General features: G+C 40.2%; 1 protein-coding gene across 1 annotated transcript in view; it reads left to right on the plus strand.

Annotated features, from left to right (window-relative positions):
• Positions 1-12,911: 12,911 nt before the first annotated feature.
• LOC115806381 (receptor-type tyrosine-protein phosphatase eta) overlaps positions 12,912-23,521 on the plus strand; it is a 32,748-nt gene continuing 22,138 nt past the window's right edge. The window contains exons 1-8 of the mRNA XM_030767057.1: positions 12,912-12,936; positions 13,109-13,375; positions 13,652-13,918; positions 18,698-18,964; positions 20,117-20,383; positions 21,085-21,351; positions 21,651-21,917; positions 23,069-23,335. Of these exons, the coding sequence (XP_030622917.1) occupies positions 12,912-12,936; positions 13,109-13,375; positions 13,652-13,918; positions 18,698-18,964; positions 20,117-20,383; positions 21,085-21,351; positions 21,651-21,917; positions 23,069-23,335 (1,894 nt within the window). The remainder of the gene's footprint in view (positions 12,937-13,108; positions 13,376-13,651; positions 13,919-18,697; positions 18,965-20,116; positions 20,384-21,084; positions 21,352-21,650; positions 21,918-23,068; positions 23,336-23,521) is intronic.

Below are 23,521 nucleotides of genomic sequence, written 5' to 3' on the forward strand. Positions count from 1 at the left end.
AACCCTGCGGGAAGCCATTTTGTTTATATATACATCCAGGATGTTTAAAAGGTTGCATGCATTTCAAAAACTCAAATGTTTCTCAAATATTCTCTATATCCGAATATTTCTCAGTGGAGAGCGCCAGCCAACATCTAAGTCTTAATTGTGGCCCCTCCAATTCAGTACAAAGTCTTGACTCAGTTTTCCTTGTTACCAAGTGAACATATGTGTTAAAAAAGAAAAAAAATCTGAACTCATGCAGCTAAACATCTAAGGTGTGATGGAAGAAGGGGAACCAGAGTAACAGACTCACTCAGAACCGGTTCTGAAGCCAGGTCCCTTAGTCAGTGAGATAAATGCTGGATCCAAACAGCCCAGCTGCCTGCTTATGTCGTGAGGGAGGCAGGTTTAGCCAAGGCACTGTGTCATCTCTGCTACACTAGCACCATCTGTTTGTGTAAATGTAGAACCTCCACGTATTCAAAGGTCACTCTAATGATGCAGCAGTTGTCTGACAGACTGTAATCCACTGGGGGGAAGTGTAGTGTAATATTTACAGTTCCCAGTTCAGTTCAGCACAGTATTCTGTGCTTCAATAAAGAATATTACATTTACAATACGTCTAAATCAGTGTTAAACATCAGACTTTCTTCAGACTGAGTATTTGCTCTATGTGGTGCAAGCAAATGCACATGAGGACATTTTGAGACAGTGAAATGTAGGTGTTTGATGTGAACAGTGCAAATCAATGCAAGAAAAATCTGAGAGAGGGGTTTGTTTCTAGAACTTTTGAGTAAAAGGATATTTAGTGTGTTTGTGTGTGTGTGTGTGTGTGTATGTGTGTGTGTGTGTGTGTGAACACGTGTATCTTCCTTTATAGCTTGTTAATGAAGTATTTAACCTAACAGTGAGAAGATTAGCCAGTTAGAAACGGGAGCAGTCAAGATGAGTAATGATAGCCAGCTATTTCTTCATTACATCTTATTGTTCTGTTTCATTTTATTACATTTCTTTTTATTTATTTATTTATTAGAAAAAAAATTGATTTGAAGCCATATGCATACATTTTCAGCTGAAAGCAATCTGTTAACATACCATTACTGTCTGCGAAATGAGTAACTGTAGTTTTGTTCATTAGCAGAAGAGCAGGGGTTGCATGAGATGGTTAGATGGATTGGGTTTCATGGTTAGATGGGTTGGCATTTTTAAACTTGGCTGAATAACTAACCACAGCCAAGTAAAAAAAGAAAAAGAAAAAAAGATAGGGTTGTGGCACTGTCTCGTTGTTAGTAGCGTTCATTAAACATCATGATCTGCAAGACATACTAAAATAACATAATTCTAACTTGCCACAAAGTTATAAATGCTTCATCTCATTCTGATTACAGTTAACAGTTGAGAAAAAAAGTTGCACTGGTCAGCTACTTCGAACCTAATACGAGGTATAATTGTTCAAGTTGTTACTGCTGACTGAGTTTAAAAAAAAATGTAAAGTTCCACTGATAAATACATCAGAATAATACAGAAAACTAGTATGTAATTCACATGTTGTGAGTGTCCTAAACGATGCCTTTGTGTCCAGACAGCTGTAGTGTATTTGGGAATTACAAACTGAAATTTTCTACAGAAATGCTTTTTTTCCCTCGTATTTTATCATTCAGCCTCTCTGTGTCGCCCCGTTAGCAACAAAAACAAATAATGAATTAAAAAGAACCCCTGAGACATTTCTCTCTGTGTAATAGCCACTGTAAATATCCAGACAGGACAGTGAAGGGAAAACATTACAGTGTAGGCTTTTTGAATGCAAAAAACTAACTCTCTAGCAACTTCCATTGCTTATATTAATTTGCTCCTGGTGTAAAAAGTATCATTTGAAAATGGTATCTGATGCTGTAATTTAAACTAAGAGCATTATATCATATTTTACCCACTCAAACTTGGTCTAAATAGGGTAATATTACAATACATACTGTGTATATATGCTCATATTTACAATCAGAGTCAGGTTTTGGCTTAAATATTTGCTTGAGTGTTTTATGGATTATTTATTTTTACCGTATCATCTGTACCGTCAGGAGTTGTATGACTGTAATGTGTCGTGGCAAAACATCAAAAACACACTGGCGCTCTCCTTCTTGAGTGAGGATGGAGCTCCATTTACCAGTGCTATGACTTCTACCTTGAAGTCTGATTGATTGATCAATTGATTGTCTGTCTGTTATTCCACCTGTGCTTCTGTCTGTCTGAACTGACTGAATCTCACATGAAAACCTCTTATTTTCTGTAAACACGCTGTTGTGGTTTAAGATTGTGATTTAAGCCAGTAAAGTGTAATAAGCATATCTCATGATCACTGATGGATCTCTTCTTCCAGGGTCAATCTACCAGTCCTCCAAACCCAACTTCTTCAACCCCTCCACGTAAGACCCTGCCCCTGCCTGGCCTGGCTTTATCTTCTGCCACAATCACCGACTAATTCTGAATGAATAATCACATCTATATCCATATATGTTTCTTTCAGTTACAGATAATAGTGTAACTACTGTACATTCGACCGTAAGTTACAGCAGTGGCACAAGCACCATTACTGAAAGTACTGAAGTGAAAACAACAATCTCAACTCCCTACCTGCAGGGTAACTGATTGGATACATACACATATACATACCTACATACATACAGTACATGCGTACATACATACATACATACTAGGGATGCCCTGATCCGATCTCAAAGATCGGTATCGGGCGATCAATGCATTTTTTAACTGACCGGTATAGGCTTTACTAAGCATGACCCTAAACCCGATCCTTTGTTTTACATCGCCTGTCACACAGGTGTCATAAACGGAGAGCATGATTTGTGGCAGTATGCGGCTAAAATGTCTGCAGTGTGAATATGTTTACAATTGGGAAACGAAAACAGTCCAATAGCCACTTGTAACGTTTGCAATGCGCGCATTTCGCGAGGCGGTAGTAACACAGATCTGAGTTCAATAGGCTACTACCACTTTGACGTGACACCTAAAAAATAAACACTCAGCGGAATACAGTGAGTTCACTCAGGTAACACTGGCAAACGCTGCTCTGAAGCAACACACATTTGAGGATATGCTTTTAAAAGGAGAGAGGAATTTCCTCAAGACAGCGGCAAGGCCAGAAAGATTAGGATAATTGAATTCATCGCTTTGGATGACCAGCCCATATGGTAACGAATACAGAGGTGCGTTCAAATTCGGTAAATTGAGGCGAACGTTCCAGGCGAACGGGTTTTCTTTTAACCTAAAAATTTGAACATTTTTTTAGGTCAGTATACTCCAACAACATTAATCCTCAACGCTACAAATAACAACCAAGGTATCATTTCAACTAAAACACCCAACGCTTTTGGTGTATGTGATGTATGCCAGTTAGCCGAAGGAGTAAATTGACGCCCCGTCTGTTTAGCGATGTCTGCTTATGAGGTATTAGGAATCCGACTGATGCACTGATTGTAAGTCGCTTTGGTTAAATGCTAAATTGTAAATTGTAGCCTAAACTAACGAGAGCAGTACAGTCGCTTAACTAATGCTAAGGATTGATAACGATAGCATACAAAAAAAAGAGGCTTTCAGAAAAAGTATTAACGTAACTGACAATTAGACAACTTAACCACATGAATCATTGTAAAATCTAACACTTGCGTATATTTTCTGGTACAACTCCCACAGTACGCCTTACGCTCTTGACACTACAGACACTGCTCTACCGGCGCTTTAGGCTACAAGAAGGTTTACTTGTAAAATCAAAGAAAAGGCATTAAAGAAAAAAATGAAGGAGCAGCAATTTTTTTCTTAATGCATTTGCTATTCAGTAGTCAGGCATGTACATTGAATTGGTTTTAATAACTTTAATGTTCTTGAAATGTGCACTTTGTAACTGTATTATGAAAATACAGGGATTGGATCGGGACTTGGTACTGACGCAAATACTGAATATTAAATGACTCGGATCCGGATCAGGGGCAAAAAAAAAAACGATCGGGTCATCCCTAGTACATACATTTATTTGATTTGATTTGATTGATTGATTGATTGATTGATTGATTGATTGATTGATGGATTGATTGATTGATTGATTGACTGGCTGACTGACTGACTGACTGATTGACTGATTGGCTGATGTGGTCATTTGTATTGACTTTTCTCACTCTTGATGTAAACAGAGTCATAGTGACAGATCATAATGAGACTGAATGGATGATAGAATTATTGAATTAATAAATGAACAGATGCGGGGATGAATGACTGAGTGGTTGAATCATTCGTTCATTCATCCTCTAATATGACATATTTGTATAAAATCTTCACATTCTTATTTTAAAATGTGGTCATTTTTCTGCCTTTTTTCCGTGTGTCAGCTCCTTCTGGGTTTACTGTGACAAATCAAACTGAGACTGCAATAACGCTGCAGTGGAACAAAGTGAACAACAACAATAGTTACAGTTACAATCTGACATACAACAGTGGACCAGAAATATCCATCACTGCATCAGGGGAAAGTGAGACAGTCACATATACAGTCTCATCTCTCTCTCCTGGGACTAAATACACCTTCACTCTCTACACTGTGTTTGAAGGAGTCAGGAGCAGTGGAATCAGTTTCTCTACTGTGACCAGTAAGTGTCATAACAATGTTCTCCATTCTAAAGTGTTTGAGATCAGTGAGTAGATGATCTAATTCACTAAAATGTTCTGCTGACTGAAACTCAGGAAGGTCCATTCATTTAATGACTTTTCAACTGAAGACAGACAGACAGACAGACAGACAGACAGACAGAGATAGATAGACAGACAGACAGACAGCTAGATAGATAGATAGATAGATAGATAGATAGATAGATAGATAGATAGATAGATAGATAGATAGATAGATATCTTTTGGAGTATTGACTAATCAACTAACTGATGAAACTACTTATTTATTGATCAGGAAACAGAGTAAACATGCATTTTTATATCTCTTGCTCTCTGTCTCTGTCTCTGTCACTCTCTCTCTCTCTCTGTGTATGCGTCTAAAATTCAGTAATACATAATTACATATCAGTTACAGCTTGACAGCAGCTATAACAGCTGCTCTCAAGTTGTGTGAGTAATTTTTGGTACAATATGTATGGTCATAATTTACTCATTCATTCATTCACTCATTTTTTTATTTCCTTATTTAATATATTCACATGACATCTTCACTTATTTATTTTAAAATGTGGTCATTTTTTTTGCCTTTTTCTTTTCACTGTGTTTTAGTTCCTTCCCCTGTGAGCTCCGTTAATGTGACAGATCAAACTGAGTATCAGTTGACCCTAGAGTGGAACAAAGTGAACAACAGCAATGAGTACAGTTATAATCTGACATTCAGCAATGGAACAGAAATACCCATCACTGCATCAGAGGAAAGTGATACAGTCACATATACAGTCTCATTTCTCTCTCCTGGGACTAAATACACCTTCACTCTCTACACTGTGTTTGAAGGAGACAGGAGCAGTGGATTCAGTTTCTCTACTCTGACCAGTAAGTGTCATAACAATGTTCTCCATTCTACAGTGTTTGATATCAGTGAGTAGATGATGTAATTCACTAAAATGTTCTGCTGACTGAGACATTCACAGGAAGGTTCATACATTCAAATTACTTTTCACCCATAGACGGATAGACAGACAGACTGGCAGACAAACAGACAGACAGGCAGACAAGCATAGATAGATAGATAGATAGATAGACTTATCAACTAACTAATGAAACTACTGATTGATTGATTATTACAGGCACCAGGTTGATTGATTGGGAAGTGGAACAATCATGTATTTTTCTATGGCTCTGTGTGTGTGTGTGTGTGTGTGTGTGTGTGTGTACTTTTATTCATGATTTTTTCATTCATTCATTCATTTTTTTATTTCCGTATTTAATATATTCACATGACATCTTTACTTATTTATTTTAAAATGTGGTCATTTTTTTGCCTTTTTCTTTTCACTGTGTTTTAGTTCCTTCCCCTGTGAGCTCTGTTACTGTGAAAGATCAAACTGAGTATCAGTTGACCCTAGAGTGGAACAAAGTGAACAACAGCAATGAGTACAGTTATAATCTGACATTCAGCAATGGAACAGAAATATCCATCACTGCATCAGAGGGAAATGATACAGTCACATATACAGTCTCATCTCTGTCTCCTGGGACTAAATACACCTTCACTCTCTACACTGTGTTTGAAGACGTCAGGAGCAGTGAACACAACATCTCTACTGTGACCAGTAAGTGTCATAACAATGTTCTCCATTCTACAGTGTTTGATATCAGTGAGTAGATGATGTAATTCACTTAAATGTTCTGCTGACTGAGACATTCACAGGAAGGTTCATACATTCAAATTACTTTTCAACTATAGACAGACAGACAGACAGATGGATTGATAGACAGATAGATAGACAGATAGATAGATCGATAGATAGTAAGGGGGTAACACTGCGTGAAAAGAGGTGTATTCGGCGTGGAATACTCCTGTATATTCCCGGATACTCCACAGATTATCGGCTGTATCTGGCAGTTTGCAGCTCTGTTACGCGGCATGGAATACTCCTGAATATGTACCGTGTTTTGGGGTCTGCCTAGAGCCCTTAGTTGCCATGGTGAATAATCCCTTGGGGGTGCTTGGAAGGGAACATTTGCACTTCACACCTTGGGCCACCAGGTATCCTGCAATTGGTCAAAAGTCTTTCTTTGGATTGGTGGAGCAATGTCTTGCCCCTCCTCTAAAACCCTTCCCCATTGGACCATTGTGGGTCCCCAGACATATGGTTTATATAATAATAATTATTATTATTGTAATTATTATTATTATTAATATTATTATTATTATTGGTGATGGTGTTGTTTTATGTTCATAGGTAGATTGTATAGATAGTCTGGCAAACAAAAATGAATTACACAAATTTTATTATAAATAAAGCAAATACAGTATAATATAAGGCATATAAATTGACAATTTTTTATATATATATATATATATATATATATAATCAATGTACAATATATAACAGAATAGAATACATTAGAACAGAATATACTGTAATATCATAGTATATAATACAAATGCTTTTCGGAGCATAAATGAAACTCTAAATGTTGAGCATTCCCAGTAACAACCCAGCTTCCGTGGTCTCCATTCTGTAGCACCCCACACAGTGCAGACAACTCTGTGCTAGGCGGGAGGACCCACGCTGGCCTTCCATCCAAGATGGCGGCGTCCCCTTCAGAAATTATATCTACTGATGTGGTCCTCCATATGGCAGCCTCTTCCTCAGTTTAAAGAACACTAGCTCTGGCCTTGAGCAGATGCAAAACACAGTGAAAACAGAAATTAGATCACTGAAAATAGCAAATGGAGAAAAAGTCTAAGAACTACTAGGGAAATGATGTTTTGACTTACTCTTCTCCTCCTTTGCCTCGTTCGAGTGGCGATCCTGCCCCCCTCTTTGTTCTCTGGATTCACCCGGTAACTCTTTCGAATAGTCTCAATCGGTCTTTCAGGATGCTAGAGAGAGAAAAAACGGAGAAGAAAGGAAGATTGAATAAAAGTTCGTTTAGAATTCCAAGCACTGCTATGAAACAATCGCGACGATATAGTCTACCAACAAAACACGCTGTCCTACCTTGTCCGTGGATTATATCTGTGCGTGTTGTTTTCAGCATTATGCATTATCCGCACAGCTTCCTGTAGAAGCAAAATTTATACAAGAGTTAAATTCAACCACATTAAGGGATAAAGCAGATAAAGAAATGTGAACGTATCAGAATGCGCGGCAGTCAAAGACGAAAGCCAGAAGGCTACAGAAATAAACTTACCGAAACAGTTATTCCCCGCTCGTCTTCTTTTCTCAGGCAGACTCCTCTTGCGCCTCTTTGATGGGACTCCATCCTGTCCAACCGCCGAATAACATTCTCCATGAACGTTTACTGCTGTTCAGACATCTTCTTAAAAATGCATTTAACGGGGACACCCGTTGTTTGTTTTCGTTCGGACTCGGCGTTGGAAAAATTGGATATTCCCGACGCACGAGTAGCCTCTCCACTCCGCTGTCCGTTCGAAAACTCAAGTGTTCTTTTGCAAGCCATCTTCAAAATGCACACTATCGACAGAATACGGAGTACAACTTCTGTAATCCTTCACTGACTCGCTTCTCCTTACCTTACTACAGGTAACCCCTTCCCCAAAGCAAATTTCGCGCTGCAGTTGCACACAATGCTATTGGTTACTGTCACCCTACGCCATGCACGCACAGAAAACTGATTGGACAGGACTCAACCTTAGATTCTAAGTGGGTGGTTTGAAAACGGGGCGCGTCCTCGTACTGAGGAGAAACATTCCGAACAAACAAGCGAGAATCAACAACAAAAACTCCTATGCCCTGTAAACTTTTTTTTTTTTTTTTAAAGTCCTGTATCCTTTGTCCCGCATCCCTCATACTGAGATAATGTCCCGCATTTTCGCTGGTCGTTTGGTTTTTAACTGTCAGAAAAAAAAAAAATATATGGATCCATTATTTTACCCGCCCGCACATGAGCATAGTTTCTAATCTATTTAATAGCGCTATGTCAAAAGCAGTAAAAATGCAACATAGGCGAGTTTTTTTAAAAGCCTTGCTTTCACCAAATGGCTGAGAGGAGAGCGCTGAGGGCGGTCATCAAGAGTCTGTGGCGGCCGTCAATCAAACTGTGCAGCTGTGGGGCCGACGAATTTCTTTGCTACGTCACAAAAACCAAACTTAGTAAAACTTTACAGATATGAAGATAAACGCTGTCAGCCGACGTCATGGTCAAAAAGAAAGGAAAAAGTTCTTTTATCCCTTCTGACCATGCTTCTCATCCAATAGAGATTTTGGCTTGATATAAAGATTTGCATTGAAATTGTTTTATTTTGTGTAATATTTTATTTTGAGCCTTATTTATTCTTACAGTTGGATTTGGTCAGGGGTTTAACTTGAAAGACTTGAGCTGTATGATGCCTGCTGCTTTGCTTAAGTACAGTTGCCTTTGATGGGCCTGTAATGGCCAATGCATGTTGGATGTCTATCAATACAAGTGTATACAAGTGTTTCTTATACAGTTAGACTGACATTATATCTAAGTTTTACATCATCTCTCAGCATTAGTAACATGTCCCATATTGTCCCACACAAACTTACTATTTGTCCCCCATTTGGTCTGTTTGCATCTGGTCACCCTGTACCTTTGACCCCAAGTAAAGGACAGTTGCATAACCATCAAATATGTAATTAATGAACATTTAGACTTTTTTTAAATTATGTTTTCAGTGTGTTTTTGATGCTCCATTTGAAGTGTCCATTGTAATTTAGCTGCACAACAGAGCAATGACATTAAAGGCTATATGGGCCTACCACTGCTATATTATACACCATGCAACACCTAAGAAGTTTGTGTGGTTATCAAAATATCGGCTAAATATTACATATAGGCTAACTGATAGAAAGTTACAGTGAGGAAGGGGGGCAGGCTTCTATACCCAGTCCCACCTAGACCACTGACTGTTATTAGCATTTGAAAGGCCAAGCCATCAGCTAACGACTGTGGTCACGCGGATGCCCGAAAACTGCCATCTAACAGCTGTATTCGGACATTTGTGGGAGTTTTCAGGTCCGCATGACAAAGTTCTGCGGGCATCCGAATACCTCCGGAAAACAGCAGGTTTAGCGGAAGTTTACTTTGTCCGGATATTTCCGAATACACCACTTTTCACGCAGTGTAACAGTTCTGAAACCGCGATACAAACGTCCACGGTCTCATGTCGAATACAGAACCACGATCCCTGTCCCCTCCACCCCCCAACTCGCTGCCAACCGCTGCAGGTGCAGCCTGTTGAGCTCTCATTACGTTACTAATGTAACAAAACTCATTTTTCATTTCACAGTTAACACTATAACACATGTAAATCGTGAAATTATTATTCTATTTAAAGTTACGTCAAGCTATATATTTTGTGTTAGGGATGTAACAGTACACATATTTGGTACAGGATGTTCGGTTCGATGCACGTTGTGATCCAAGTGAATATAGTCTAGCTATAACCAAGCACATTACGTGCATAACTGTTTTATGCTCTGATGGTCAGTCTACCGAAATGTCAGTGAATAAACTGATCCTTGACAAGATACAGTGTGTCCACTCTTCTACATTTCTGTATGCGGAATTAAAATTAGAAACTCAATTTCCTCTCCGATTCCATAATGGAGCCGTAATTTAGCAATTGAATTAGCACATGTTCAATGACACACAGCCTCGTTAGTATGGAGACTGTAAAACCAGCGCTTCAGGACCCTTCAGTATCCTTAAGGTCCTCTGTTTGGGAACATGTCGGTTTTCCAGTGAACTGCAGTAGCAATGGGCAAAGGCAAGTGGACAAGACGAAGTCATCGTGCCGCCATTGTTAAACTGAAATCAGGCATGTTGGTGGCAGTACGTTGAACATAATCTCATTGGAGATGGCATAATCTAAATGTGAATATTGAATATGACTACTCGTTGGAGACGGCATCATCCAAATGTGAATACTACCGGTACAAGGAAAAAAACAGTTGAGTGGAGAGCAAACTGGAAATTATGGCCAGTTTGACATTGTTTATAAGTTTGTGCAAGTTTATAAGTATGCAAGTAAATTAATATTAAATTAAAGGAAATTTCATGTTTTGCATGTCTTCTTTCACCGTACCGAACCGTAAGTTCAAAACCGAGGTACATACCGAACCGTGACTTTGGCATATTGTTACACCCCTAATAGATAGATAGATAGATAGATAGATAGATATGTTGACTGATCAACTAACTAATGAAACTACTGATTGATTGATTGTAGCAGGCACCAGGTTGATTGATTGGGAAGTGGAACAATCATGTATTTTTCTATGGCTCTGTGTGTGTGTGTGTGTGTGTGTGTGTATGTGTGTGTGTGTATGTATGTGTCTGTGTGTACGTATATTCATGATTTTTTCATTCATTCATTCATTTTTTTATTTCCTTATTTAATATATTCACATGACATCTTCACTTATTTATTTTAAAATGTGGTCATTTTTTTGCCTTTTTCTTTTCGCTGTGTTTTAGTTCCTTCCCCTGTGAGCTCTGTTACTGTGAAAGATCAAACTGAGTATCAGTTGACCCTAGAGTGGAACAAAGTGAACAACAGCAATGAGTACAGTTATAATCTGACATTCAGCAATGGAACAGAAATATCCATCACTGCATCAGAGGGAAGTGAGACAGTCACATATACAGTCTCATCTCTCTCTCCTGGGACTAAATACACCTTCACTCTCTACACTGTGCTTGAAGACGTCAGGAGCAGTGAACACAACATCTCTACTGTGACCAGTAAGTGTCATAACAATGTTCTCCATTCTACATTGTTTGATATCAGTGAGTAGATGATCTAGTTCACTAAAATATTCTGCTGACTGAGACAATCACAGGAAGGTTCATACATTCAAATTAATTTTCAACTATAGACAGACAGACAGACAGATGGATTGATAGACAGATGAAGGGATAGACAGACAGACAGTTAGATAGATAGATAGATAGATAGATAGATAGATAGATAGATAGATAGATAGATAGATAGAAAGAGACTTGCATCCATATCCCATTAACGGTGATTTCAGCTTGGCCAGATGTCCAATTGGCAGTATTTCGGGGGAGGGGGGCGATGGGGGCATCAGGGGGTCATCTCCCCATAGCTGTGACAGTGACTCCCACTGTTTGGTCAGAGAGATCTGGGAAGCATAATGTGGACCTCTGTGCACCTGAAGATAGGCGGTGGTTGGGTGGTTGTATCGAAAGAGACGTGTGGTAGTCTACGGTCTTCCTGGCCTGCGTGGGATTGCAGAAATGACAGGGAATCGAAAGACGAGAGAATTGGCCACGGACAATTGGGGAACAAAAAGGAGTAAAAATGGCAAAGAAAAAACCCACTGAAAACTCAAGGGGCAAGGAAAAGACAAATGTTTCTAAAAAAAAAAAAGCACTCTTAATTTGTGACTCATAAGCACAGGTTGTAGAATGGAAATGATTCTCAACCAGGAGTCTACAGCCCCCATGGGACATACTTCAGTGTTTCACTGGCTATGAAGGTGCCTCTGATATACCAGCACTATTCCAGTTCAATGGCATTAAACACTCCACACAACATAATTCCTTAGGGAAACTCAGGAAAATCAGTGTTATCCACCATGACTTCCATCATCACAGTCGACTTAGTTTGTGAGTTAGAATATCTGCCATCACTACTGTCCTAACAGCTGCATGTGGACCTTATCAGACTGTTGGTAGGTTTGCAGTGAGGAATGCAATCAATGCATATGCCCTTTGGTGGTACTTTCACTGTTTTTATTTATTAATTTAGTTATTTTTCAAATCTAAACTATAATACAGTACAGAAAGGTGGTTGGGGTTTGAACATGGTTAGCCATATGCATTGCAATGTATTTAACACAGAAAGACTGGGAACCACTGTAGTGCAGAATATAAGACTTTGTTAGCCAATCTCCTGCTAATAGTCTTCTGTTGGGAGGTATATTGTCAAGAACGCTCTGAGAAGCTGGATGCATGCGCTTAGCTGGTTTTAATAACACAGGCTCCTCTAAAGACGAAATCAGATACAAGCAAGGTTCATTACACAGATTACTGACTGCTTTAGGTAAGGCTTCAATCAGAAATTAACAACCCAAACTTGTAAATAAGTAGAAAAACCAGACAAAACAGGAAAGAACACAGCTTAGGAACTGGGAGACTTTGTGAAGATTTGTGAGACAGCTGGTGACAGACCGGCCAACAGCACATAACACTGATATGCAGAGTCAGAGAGGGCTGGACACAGACACATGACAGGACTTTTGTGTCTCATTGGTGAGTAAAAGTCGTTTGTGAGGATGTCAGTGCAGCCCTGTCTCATATATATCAGAACAACCTTGTGATGTAAACTGTTGCTATGTTGTGAAAGACTTGCTGATACAGGACCACAAGTTGTGAAGTGTTTAAACATGGTCACTGTTTAAGCTCTCCTGTCACTCCATTTCAGCTCCATCCAATGTACCCACAGTTAATCTGACAAGTCGCACTGAGAATCAGTTGACTTTAGAGTGGAGTAAAGTGAACAACAACAGTGATTACAATTATATACTGAGATACAGCAATGGAACAGAGACAAACATCCCTGTATCACAGGACAGTGATGTAGTCCCACATACTGTACCATCTCTGTCTTCTGGGACAAAATACTTCTTCACTCTGTACACTGCATTTGAAGGAGTGAGAAGCAGTGGATACAACTTCTCTGAGGTCACTAGTGAGTACCAGTCAACAGTTGGATTTGATTCAGTTTGTTTGTTCGTTCTTTGTTGTTGTTGTTGTTGTTCGACAATTTCTTAAGAGCTTCCAGTGCTTTGCTAGTATATTTTACTTTTGCTTTCTCTCATGCTGCACTGTGTCTGGAAAGATCATATCCAGTTTTAGTGCAAAGTCTCCAGGTAAAGTTGGGAGATTTACAGGTTTTAGGATGACACAGCTGTACCTCTCTTTTTCTCTCTTTATCTATTTTGTTCTTAATACGTCTTCTTTTCAGCCCCATCCAATGTTCTCACAGTTAATCTAACCAGCCGCACTGAGAATCAGTTGACTTTAGAGTGGACCAAAGTGAACAACAACAGTAATTACACTTACATATTGAGATACAGCAATGGAAATGAGACACCCATCACTGAGTCAGATTCAGGAGATGTAGTCCCATATACTGTATCATCTCTGTCGTCTGGGACAAAATACTCTTTCACTCTGTACACTGTGTTTGAAGAAGTGAGAAGCAGTGGATACAACTTCTCTCAGGTCACCAGTGAGTAACAGTGAACTTTCTTATTTCCACTGTTAAATTTTGTTCAGCTTTTTCAGCTGATGGTATATTCTAAAGAATGACCATGTGGTGAAACGATCTCGCGATTTTAGTCGCCCCCTACTGGCCACGCCAAGTGGGTGAAGCTTTTGGAAATGATGGGTAAAAAGGCTAAACTGGTCTTGCAGCAGTCCAAATTTGATCCTGATTACTGACGTCCCGATGTTTTATGACCTATATTACATTAGTCTCAGATGCACTGTAGTCTGCTTTGTACACATTCGATAGACTACAAGATCCATCACTCATCTCTCAGTTTGGTCACGTGACGAGGATTAGCCACGTAAAACTTGGAAGCTCCATAGCTCTAACATGTCCTGTAGGAAACCAGGACTATGGTAGTCTTGAATCATAAAAAGACCTTGAAAAGAATCCATTTACTGTTGGTTCTCCGTTTGAAGAAAACAACATTTCTACAATACTGAGAACTCTGCAGGAGAACAAAGATTCATGTTTTTATATGATTTAGCAAAAAACAACTAAATCTGAGATACTTGAGTGGTAATTGTAGTTTCACAGACTGCATGCAAATACTTTTGAATCAGTTATACCAGTGGTTCTCGATTCTGCTCCTAGGGGACCCCTGCTCTGAATATCTTCTATCTATCTTTGCTCCAAACACATCTGATTAACATGCTCTTGATTAAATCAGGTGCGCTCAGCCAATCAAAAGTGCCACTGATGAGTTCAGCCGGGTAGAAAGAGCAAGGAAAGATGGAAAATGCGCAAAGCAGGGCTCCCCCTGGAGCAGGATTGAGAGCCACTGATTTATACGATGCTTTCGAATCTATTAGAAACATGTCTCTATTTGGCCTTTTGTTCATTATGTCCCATGTGTCAATCATTGTCAGCTAATGGCGTGTAGTAGTCCTCTGCTGAGATGGGTATTTTTTTCTTAGGCGTTAGTTTGCAAGAGTTATTTCTATGAATCTCAGTATTGCTCTTTTGTCGTTGGTCGCAAGAGCATTTCCTGATATATGTATTACCCATGTTGGGAATGACTTCATAATATTCAGCCCAGTTTGTGATGTGTGTAAACATGGTCATTGTTTAATTTCTCCTGTCACACCATTTCAGCTCCGTTCAGTGTACTCACAGTTAATCTGACAAGCCGCACTGAGAATCAGTTGATTTTAGAGTGGAGCAAAGTGAACAACAACAGTAATTACAATTACACACTGATATACAACAATGGAACAGAGACAAACATCACTGTATCTCAGGACAGTGATGTAGTGACACATAATGTATCATCTCTGTCCTCTGGGACAAAGTATTTCTTCTCTCTGTACACTGTGTTTGAAGGAGTGAGAAGCAGTGGATACAACTTCTCTCAGGTCACCAGTGAGTACCAATAAACACTCTTATTTTTGCTGGTCAACTTTATGAAGGGTTTAAGACTTTGCTTTTCTGGGGTAAGGTGCAAAGCTGTTCCCTCAGCTGCCCAAATTTGGTCCTCATTGCTGAAGTCCTCATGTTTTCTGATCTGTGATACACTAGTGTCAGAGGTGCTGTGGTCTGTTTTGCACACATGGCAAAACTATGCACGACCCCTCTCACAACTGTCAGTCCAGACATACGGTAGGCTTGAGCCATGTAACCCATGGTGGCCCCAATGGGCCACCATATTGTTTAAGATCCTCACAACTGTTGCAAACATAGATCACAAAAAAAACACTTCCAAAAATAATTGTAATTTGACTTTGTTCTAAAGCTGAGGAGAATATTCAGTCTATGACACTGACAACTTTGGGGACGGCAGGGATTAAGGATTGTTAAATAAGAAAGCATGTAATTTTTGGTGTATAGGTGCAGACTGTAATATTGCATTATCTCTTTCTCAGTCTTTTGCCTGCACAAACACTCTCATACAAAGAAGAGCATTTTGCGTTTTGTTGGCTAGCAAAGAAAATTTGTAGGATTGTCAGTATTGCCCTTTGTGGTCTGCTGATGTCGGAGTCTTGCGGGCCATACTGCAGACATTTTGTGAATGACTTCAGAGTACACGCCCTAAACTGCAAAGTGTCAAAACATGGGTTTTTACATCCTCCTTTCAATTCTTTCCAGCTCCATCAAATGTACTCTCAGTTAATCTGACAAGCCGCACTGAGAATCAGTTGACTTTGGAGTGGACCAAAGTCAACAACAACAGTAATTACAATTACACACTGAGATACAGCAATGGAACAGAGACAAACATCACTGTATCTCAGGACAGTGATGTAGTGACACATACTGTATCATCTCTGTCTTCTGGCACAAAGTACTTCTTCACTCTGTACACTGTGTTTGAAGGAGTGAGAAGCAGTGGATACAGTTTCTCTGAGGTCACCAGTGAGTACCAATAAACAGTCTTGTTTCTGCTGGTCAGCTTTGTGAGGGGGTGAAGACTTTGGGTTTCTGGGGTAAGGTGCAAAGCTGTTCCCTCAGCTGCTCAAATTGGGTCCTCATTGCTGAAGTCCTTATGTTTTTTCACCTACACTACACTAGTGTCAGAGGTGCTGTAGACTCCTTTTTACCTACAGAAACAGAACGCCTGTCCCATCATTCAACTGTCAGTCAAAGCACATGGTGGCGATGAGCCATCTAACCTTTGTTAACCCCATTGGACCACCATATGCTGCAACACCCCACATCTTTGGCTGGCCTAAATCACAAGACAAATGACTCCCAAACAAGAACATATTTTTCCTTCGTTATTGTGATGAAGAGGATAGCTTATCTATAGTTCCCACAACTCTGGGGAAGGACAAAGATTACTGATTTTTAAACAGGATACAATTTCACAGATTGTAATTTGGCATTTATAGGCGCTTTCACACCGGAGGAACTTTTCATAGTTCTTAGAACTGTTGGAGAAAGTACCCCCTTTTTGGCGTGTTCGCACCGCAGGAACTTAGAACGATTTTAGTTCTAAGAACGCCGTTTTGAGGGGCTTTTGTAGCCCCTACTCCAGGGTAGGTACTTTTGCAGCACAATAGGAACCTTGTGACGTAGGTGTACAGCCATTGGTCCAGACGCAGGTATACGATGATTGCAACCGCCATTTTTAAAGATCCGTGCAAAATATAAAGTCTTAGAACATATTTCATTTAGCTTTTGATATTCATGTCTCAAAATGTCTGGAATTGTAGGAGGGGGCACATAGTTTTTATGTTTTATTTTACCGGTATTTTATATCCCCCAACAATGACCATTTTGCAACGTCCAATGTATATTTGTACATCGAAGAGGTAGCGTACACTCCGCTTCGGTAGGTGCTTGTGTGTCCGCTTGTGTGGCTGTGATCCGCATTTTAACCTAAAATAAGAATGTGTTTATCCAGATTATGATTTTAGGGCTGCGGCAGGGGAAAAAGGGGGAAAAAAAAACACGATGCCGCGAGCAAGGGTCAGGCACAAGCGCTATGCTAGCACCCGAAAAGTACTATGCCCATCAAGTCATTCACTGCTACTGCGGGGGTAAATGCATAAATGCATTGGGAAATTATTTTCTCCATTGGACTGGGTCTATTGCCATACAGTTTTATTTTCGTTAATGAGAAGGCAGTTATAGGTTATCTAATGTGCAATCAATATTTCTGTCATTCAAATTCAATAAAACCCATTGCGTATACTGTAGTCTAGTTTGTCGATTTCTTTTGCCGCAGTAATGGTTCTTTTTTTCCTTTTGGAGGTATTTAAAAGGTCTTAAAAGTCATTAAATTTGTACTTCAAAATGTGCAGCTATCCTGGTTAGTCCTAAACAACAGCTCTTAGCTGCTATACCGTCGGCCGGCTTACGTCACTTCAGTGTTCCTACTGGCGGTGTGAAAGCAAACAGAAAAAAGGCCCTAGAACGAATGTAGTTCTAGGGGAAGCTCCACAGGGGGTAGTTCCTATCGAATTAGACCCTAGAACTGTTCGGTGCAAAAGCGCCTTATCTCATCACCAACCTTTTGCTTGCACTAACGCTCTTCTGCAAAGAATTATATTTTGAGTTTTGAAGGCTAATAAACATTTGCATGAATGTCAGTACAGCTCTCTTTTCTTCATCATTGTAGCAGTATGATGGTGCAAACTGCACACACTTTGTGAATAGCCCGCTAATACCCAGCCCCAAACAGCATAGTGTTTAAAGATGGTCAGTTTTTACCTTCTCCTTTGGATTCATTCCAGCTCCGTCCAATGTACTCATGGTTAATCTGACCAGCCGCACTGAGAATCAGTTGGCTTTGAGGTGGGATAAAGTCAACAACAACAATAATTACAGTTACATACTGAGATACAGCAATGGAACAGAGACAAACATCACTGAGTCAGATACCAATCAAGTCACACATACTGTACCATCTCTGTCTAGTGGGACAAAATACTCTTTCACTCTGTACACTGTGTTTGAAGGAGTGAGAAGCAGTGGATATTACTTCTCTCAGGTCACCAGTGAGTACCAATAAAAGTCTTATTTCTGCTGGTCTACATTATGACAGGTCAAGACTTCAGTTTTTATGTGTATGATGCTAAGCTGCTCCCTCAGCTGCCCAAGTTGGGTCTGCATTGCTGAGGTCCATATGTTTTTTGTCCTACATTACACTAGTGTCAGGATTACCCTTTTTTATTCACTGATGTAGCGGTGTTGTGGTGCGTACTGCAGATGTCTTCCAAATAGTTCCCTAATACCCAGCCCCAAATAACAAAAGTGTTTAAACATAGTCATTTCTTGAGTTCTTTCAATCTTTTTCAGCTCCGTCTAATATACTAGCGGTTAATCTGACAAGCCGCAATGAGAATCAATTGACTTTGGAGTGGACCAAAGTCAACAACAACAGTAATTACAATTATATACTGAGATACAGCAATGGAGCAGAGACAAACATCACTGTATCTCAGGACAGTGATGTAGTGACACATAACATATCACTTCTGTCTTCTGGCACAAAGTACTTCTTCACTCTGTACACTGTGTTTGAAGGAGTTAGAAGCAGTGGATACAACTTCTCTCAGGTCACCAGTAAGTAACGGTGAACTGTCACGAACTCAGAGAGGCTGGTTGCAAGCCAGGCAAAACTTTGTTCCAAGTTATGATGCAAGTGGTTAGTCAACAAAGAAGGGTCTCATACACAATACATAAGCGGCTAGGCAAGATTCAAAATCAAGAAGAGGCTAATGTCAATACAATGGCTAAGGTTAACAGGGAAACGTGCCTAACAGAGGGAATACAGCTAACAAGACTAACTGGGTAACAAGGCACATCTTAGTCAAGACAGCTAGTGTAAGACTTTACAAAGGCACACATGAAAACACAGGGGGATGTATACACACAGACATAAAGACGGAACAAACTGAAGACAGATGCAAACGCTAATCAGGTAACAAGGAGGTTAGCCAGTCAGATGCAAGTTGGCTCTGATTAGCTAGGGGACAGGGAGGTAGGGAAAGAGGCAGAAATACTTGTATTTCTGCTGACCAACTTTGGGAAAGGGTGAAGGCTTTGGTTTTCATGGGTATGGCGTGAAGCTGTTCTCTCAGCCGCCCAAGTTGGGCTGTCATTATTGAGGTCCCTATGTTGCATGACCTATGTCACGCTAGTGGCAGCCATGCTGTAGTCTGCTTTGTACAAAGGGCAACTGAACGCACGGCCTATCACACCACTTTCAGTCTGGCTACATGGTGGGGATGAGTCATGTAGCCCCTGGTTACCCCCACGGGCCGCAATGTACTGATATGCTGTAAGACTCCAACATGTGTGGCAGAACTCAATCGCAAGAAAGCCACTTCCGAAAAAGAGTGTATTTTTCCTTCATTCCTCAGTTGAAGAGAACAGTCAATCTTGGACACTAACAGTTCTGGGGAAGGACAAATATTAGTGCTTTGTAAATGTGATTACACATACTTGTTGATTCATAACCTCAGATTGTAATTTGACATTAAACTCTTTCCTAGCCTTTTGCTTATACTAACACTCATCTGCAGTATACTGAGGTTTGTTGGCTTGCAGAAATAATTCATAAGAATGGCAGTATTCTCCTGTGTCACAAATTGATGTAGCAGTAGTGTGGTGCATACTGCAGGCATTTTGTAACTGACTGCCTTATACCCAGCTCCAAACAACATAATGTTTAAACATGATCATCTTTTTAGCTCTCCCTTCAATCTTTTTCAGCTCCGTCCAATGTACTCACAGTTAATCTGACAAGCCGCACTGAGAATCAGTTGACTTTGGAGTGGGGCAAAGTGAACAACAACAGTGATTACAATTACACACTGAGATACAGCAATGGAACAGAGACAAACATCACTGTATCTCAGTACAGTGATGTAGTGACACATAACGTCTCACTTCTGTCTTCTGGCACAAAGTACTTCTTCACTCTGTACACTGTGTTTGAAGGAGTGAGAAGCAGTGGATACAGTTTCTCTGAGGTCACCAGTGAGTACCAATAAACAGTCTTGTTTCTGCTGGTCAATTTTGTGAAGGGGTGAAGACTTTGGTTGTCTGGGGTAAGGTGCAAAGCTATTCCCTCAGCTGCCCAAATTGGGTCCTGATTTTTGAAGTCCACATGTTTTTTTTTACCTACCCTACACTAAACTAGTGCCAGAGGAGCTGTAGTCTGCTTTTTACCTACAGAAACAGAATGCCTGTCCCATCACTCAACTGTCAGTCCAAACACATGACAGGGATGAGTTGCGGTACACTTTTAAAGACCCACAACGTTGGTAGACCTAAATCAGAAGAATGTGACTTCTGATAAGAGTGTATTTTTTTCTTCTGTTCTTCAACTGAGTGGAATAGTATATCTACAGAAGTGAAAACTCTGGGGAGGGATAAAAATGACTGATTTTTTTACAAAGAGGCCACATCATTTTTGTCTCGTATATGCAGACTGCAGAATTGGATTAAGCTGTTTCAGAGCCTTTTGCTTATACTAACACTCTCCTGCATAGCAGAGTATTTCGACATCCATGGGCCTTGCAAGAGTAATTTATAGGAATATCATTCTTGATCTTTGCTGCCTATTGCCATAGCAGAATTGTGGTGCATACTGCTGACTGACCTCCTAATACATAGCCACAAACAGCAAAGTGTTTAAACATGGTCATTTTTTACGCTCTCCTTTCAATTCTTTTCAGCCCCATCCAATATACTCACAGTTAATCTGACAAGCCGCACTGAGAATCAGTTGACTTTGGAGTGGACCAAAGTCAAAAACAACAGTAATTACAATTACACACTGAGATACAACAATAGGACAGAGACAAACATCATTGTATCACAGGACAGTGATGTGGTGACACATAATATATCATCTCTGTCTTCTGGCACAAAGTACTTCTTCACTCTGTACACTGTGTTTGAAGGAGTGAGAAGCAGTGGATACAACTTCTCTCAGGTCACCAGTGAGTACCAGTGAAAAGTTATTTCTGCTGGTCTACATTATGACAGGTCAAGACTTCAGTTTTTATGTGTATGATGCTAAGCTGTTCCCTCAGCTGCCCAAGTTGGGTCCGCATTGCTGAAGTCCATATGTTTTTTAACCAACATCACATTAGTGTCAGGATTACCCTTTTTTATTCACTGATGTAGCGGTGTTGTGGTGCATTTTGCAGATGTTTTGGAAGTATTTCCCTAATACCCAGCCCCAGACTGCAAAGTGTTTAAATGTAGTCATTTCTTGAGTTCTTTCAATCTTTTTCAGCTCCGTCTAATATACAAGCGGTTTATCTGACAACCCGCACTGAGAATCAGTTGACTTTGGAGTGGACCAAAGTGAACAACAGCAGTGATTACAATTACACACTGAGATACAACAATAGGACAGAGACAAACATCACTGTATCACAGGACAGTGATGTAGTGACACATAGCGTATCACTTCTGTCTTCTGGCACAAAGTACTTCTTCACTCTGTACACTGTGTTTGAAGGAGTGAGAAGCAGTGGATACAACTTCTCTCAGGTCACCAGTAAGTAACGGTGAACTGTCACGAACTCAGAGAGGCTGGTTGCAAGGGCAGGCAATACCTTATTCCAAGTCATGATGCAAGTGGTTAGTCAACAAAGGAGGGTCTCGTACACAATACACTGCTTACAAGCGGCTAGGCAAGATCCAAAATCAAGAAGAGGCTAATGTCCACACAATGGCTAAGGTTAACAGGGAAACGTGCCTAACAGAGGGAATACAGCTAACAAGACTAACTGGGTAACAAGGCACATCTTAGTCAAGACAGCTAGTGTCAGATTTTACAAAGGCACACATGAAAACACGGGGATGTATGCACACAGACATAAAGAGGGAACAAACGGAAGACAGATGCAAACACTAATCAGGTAACAAGGAGGTTAGCCAGTCAGATGCAAGTTGGCTCTGATTAGCTAGGGGACAGGGAGGTAGGGAAAGAGGCAGAAATACCTGTATTTCTGCTGACCAACTTTGGGAAAGGGTGAAGGCTGTGGTTTTCATGGGTATGGCGTGAAGCTGTTATCTCAGCCGCCCAAGTTAGGCTGTCATTATTGAGGTCCCTATGTTTCATGACCTATGTCACGCTAGTGGCAGCCATGCTATAGTCTGCTTTGTACAAAGGTCAACTGAACGCACAGCCTATCACACCACTTTCAGTCTGGCTACATGGTGGGGATGAGTCATGTAGCCCCTGGTTACCCTCATGGCCTGCCAAATGCTGTGAGACCCCAACATGTGTTGCAGAACTCAATCGCAAGAAAGCCACTTCCGAAAAATAGTGTATTTTTCCTTCATTTCTCAGTTGAAGAGAACGGTCAATCTACAACACCGACAACTCTAGGGAAAGCCAAATATTAGTGCTTTGTAAATGTGATAACACATACTTGTTGATTCATAACCTCAGATTGTAATATGGCGTTAAACTCTTCCCTAGCCTTTTGCTTATACTAACACTCATCTGCAGTATATTGAGGTTAGTTGGCTTGCAAAAATGATTTATATGAATGGCAGTATTTTCCTGTGTCTTGAATTGATGTAGCAGTAGTTGTGGTGAAGTACTGCAGGCATTTTGTTACCCACTGCCTAATACCCAGCCCCAAACAGCATAGTGTTTAAACATGGTCATTTTTCAGTTCTCCTTTCAATTTTTTTCAGCTCCATCCAATGTACTCACAGTTAATCTGACAAGCCGCACAGAGAATCAGTTGACTTTGGAGTGGACCAAAGTCAACAACAACAGTAATTACAATTACACACTGAGATACAACAATAGGACAGAGACAAACATCACTGTATCTCAGGACAGTAATGTAGTGACACATGACGTATCATCTCTGTTTTCTGGCACAAAATATTCTTTCACTCTGTACACTGTGTTTGAAGGAGTGAGAAGCAGTGGATACAACTTCTCTCAGGTCACCAGTGAGTACCAATAAACCGTCTTATTTCTGCTGGTCTACATTATGACAGGTCAAGACTTCAGTTTTCATGTGTATGATGCTAAGCTGCTCCCTCAGCTTCCCAAGTTGGGTCTGCATTTCTGAAGTCCATATGTTTTTTGTCCTACATTACACTAGTGTCAGGATTACCCTTTTTTATTTATTGATG

Source organism: Chanos chanos, chromosome 3, assembly GCF_902362185.1.
Source record: "Chanos chanos chromosome 3, fChaCha1.1, whole genome shotgun sequence".
NCBI classification, from domain to species: Eukaryota; Metazoa; Chordata; class Actinopteri; order Gonorynchiformes; family Chanidae; genus Chanos; species Chanos chanos.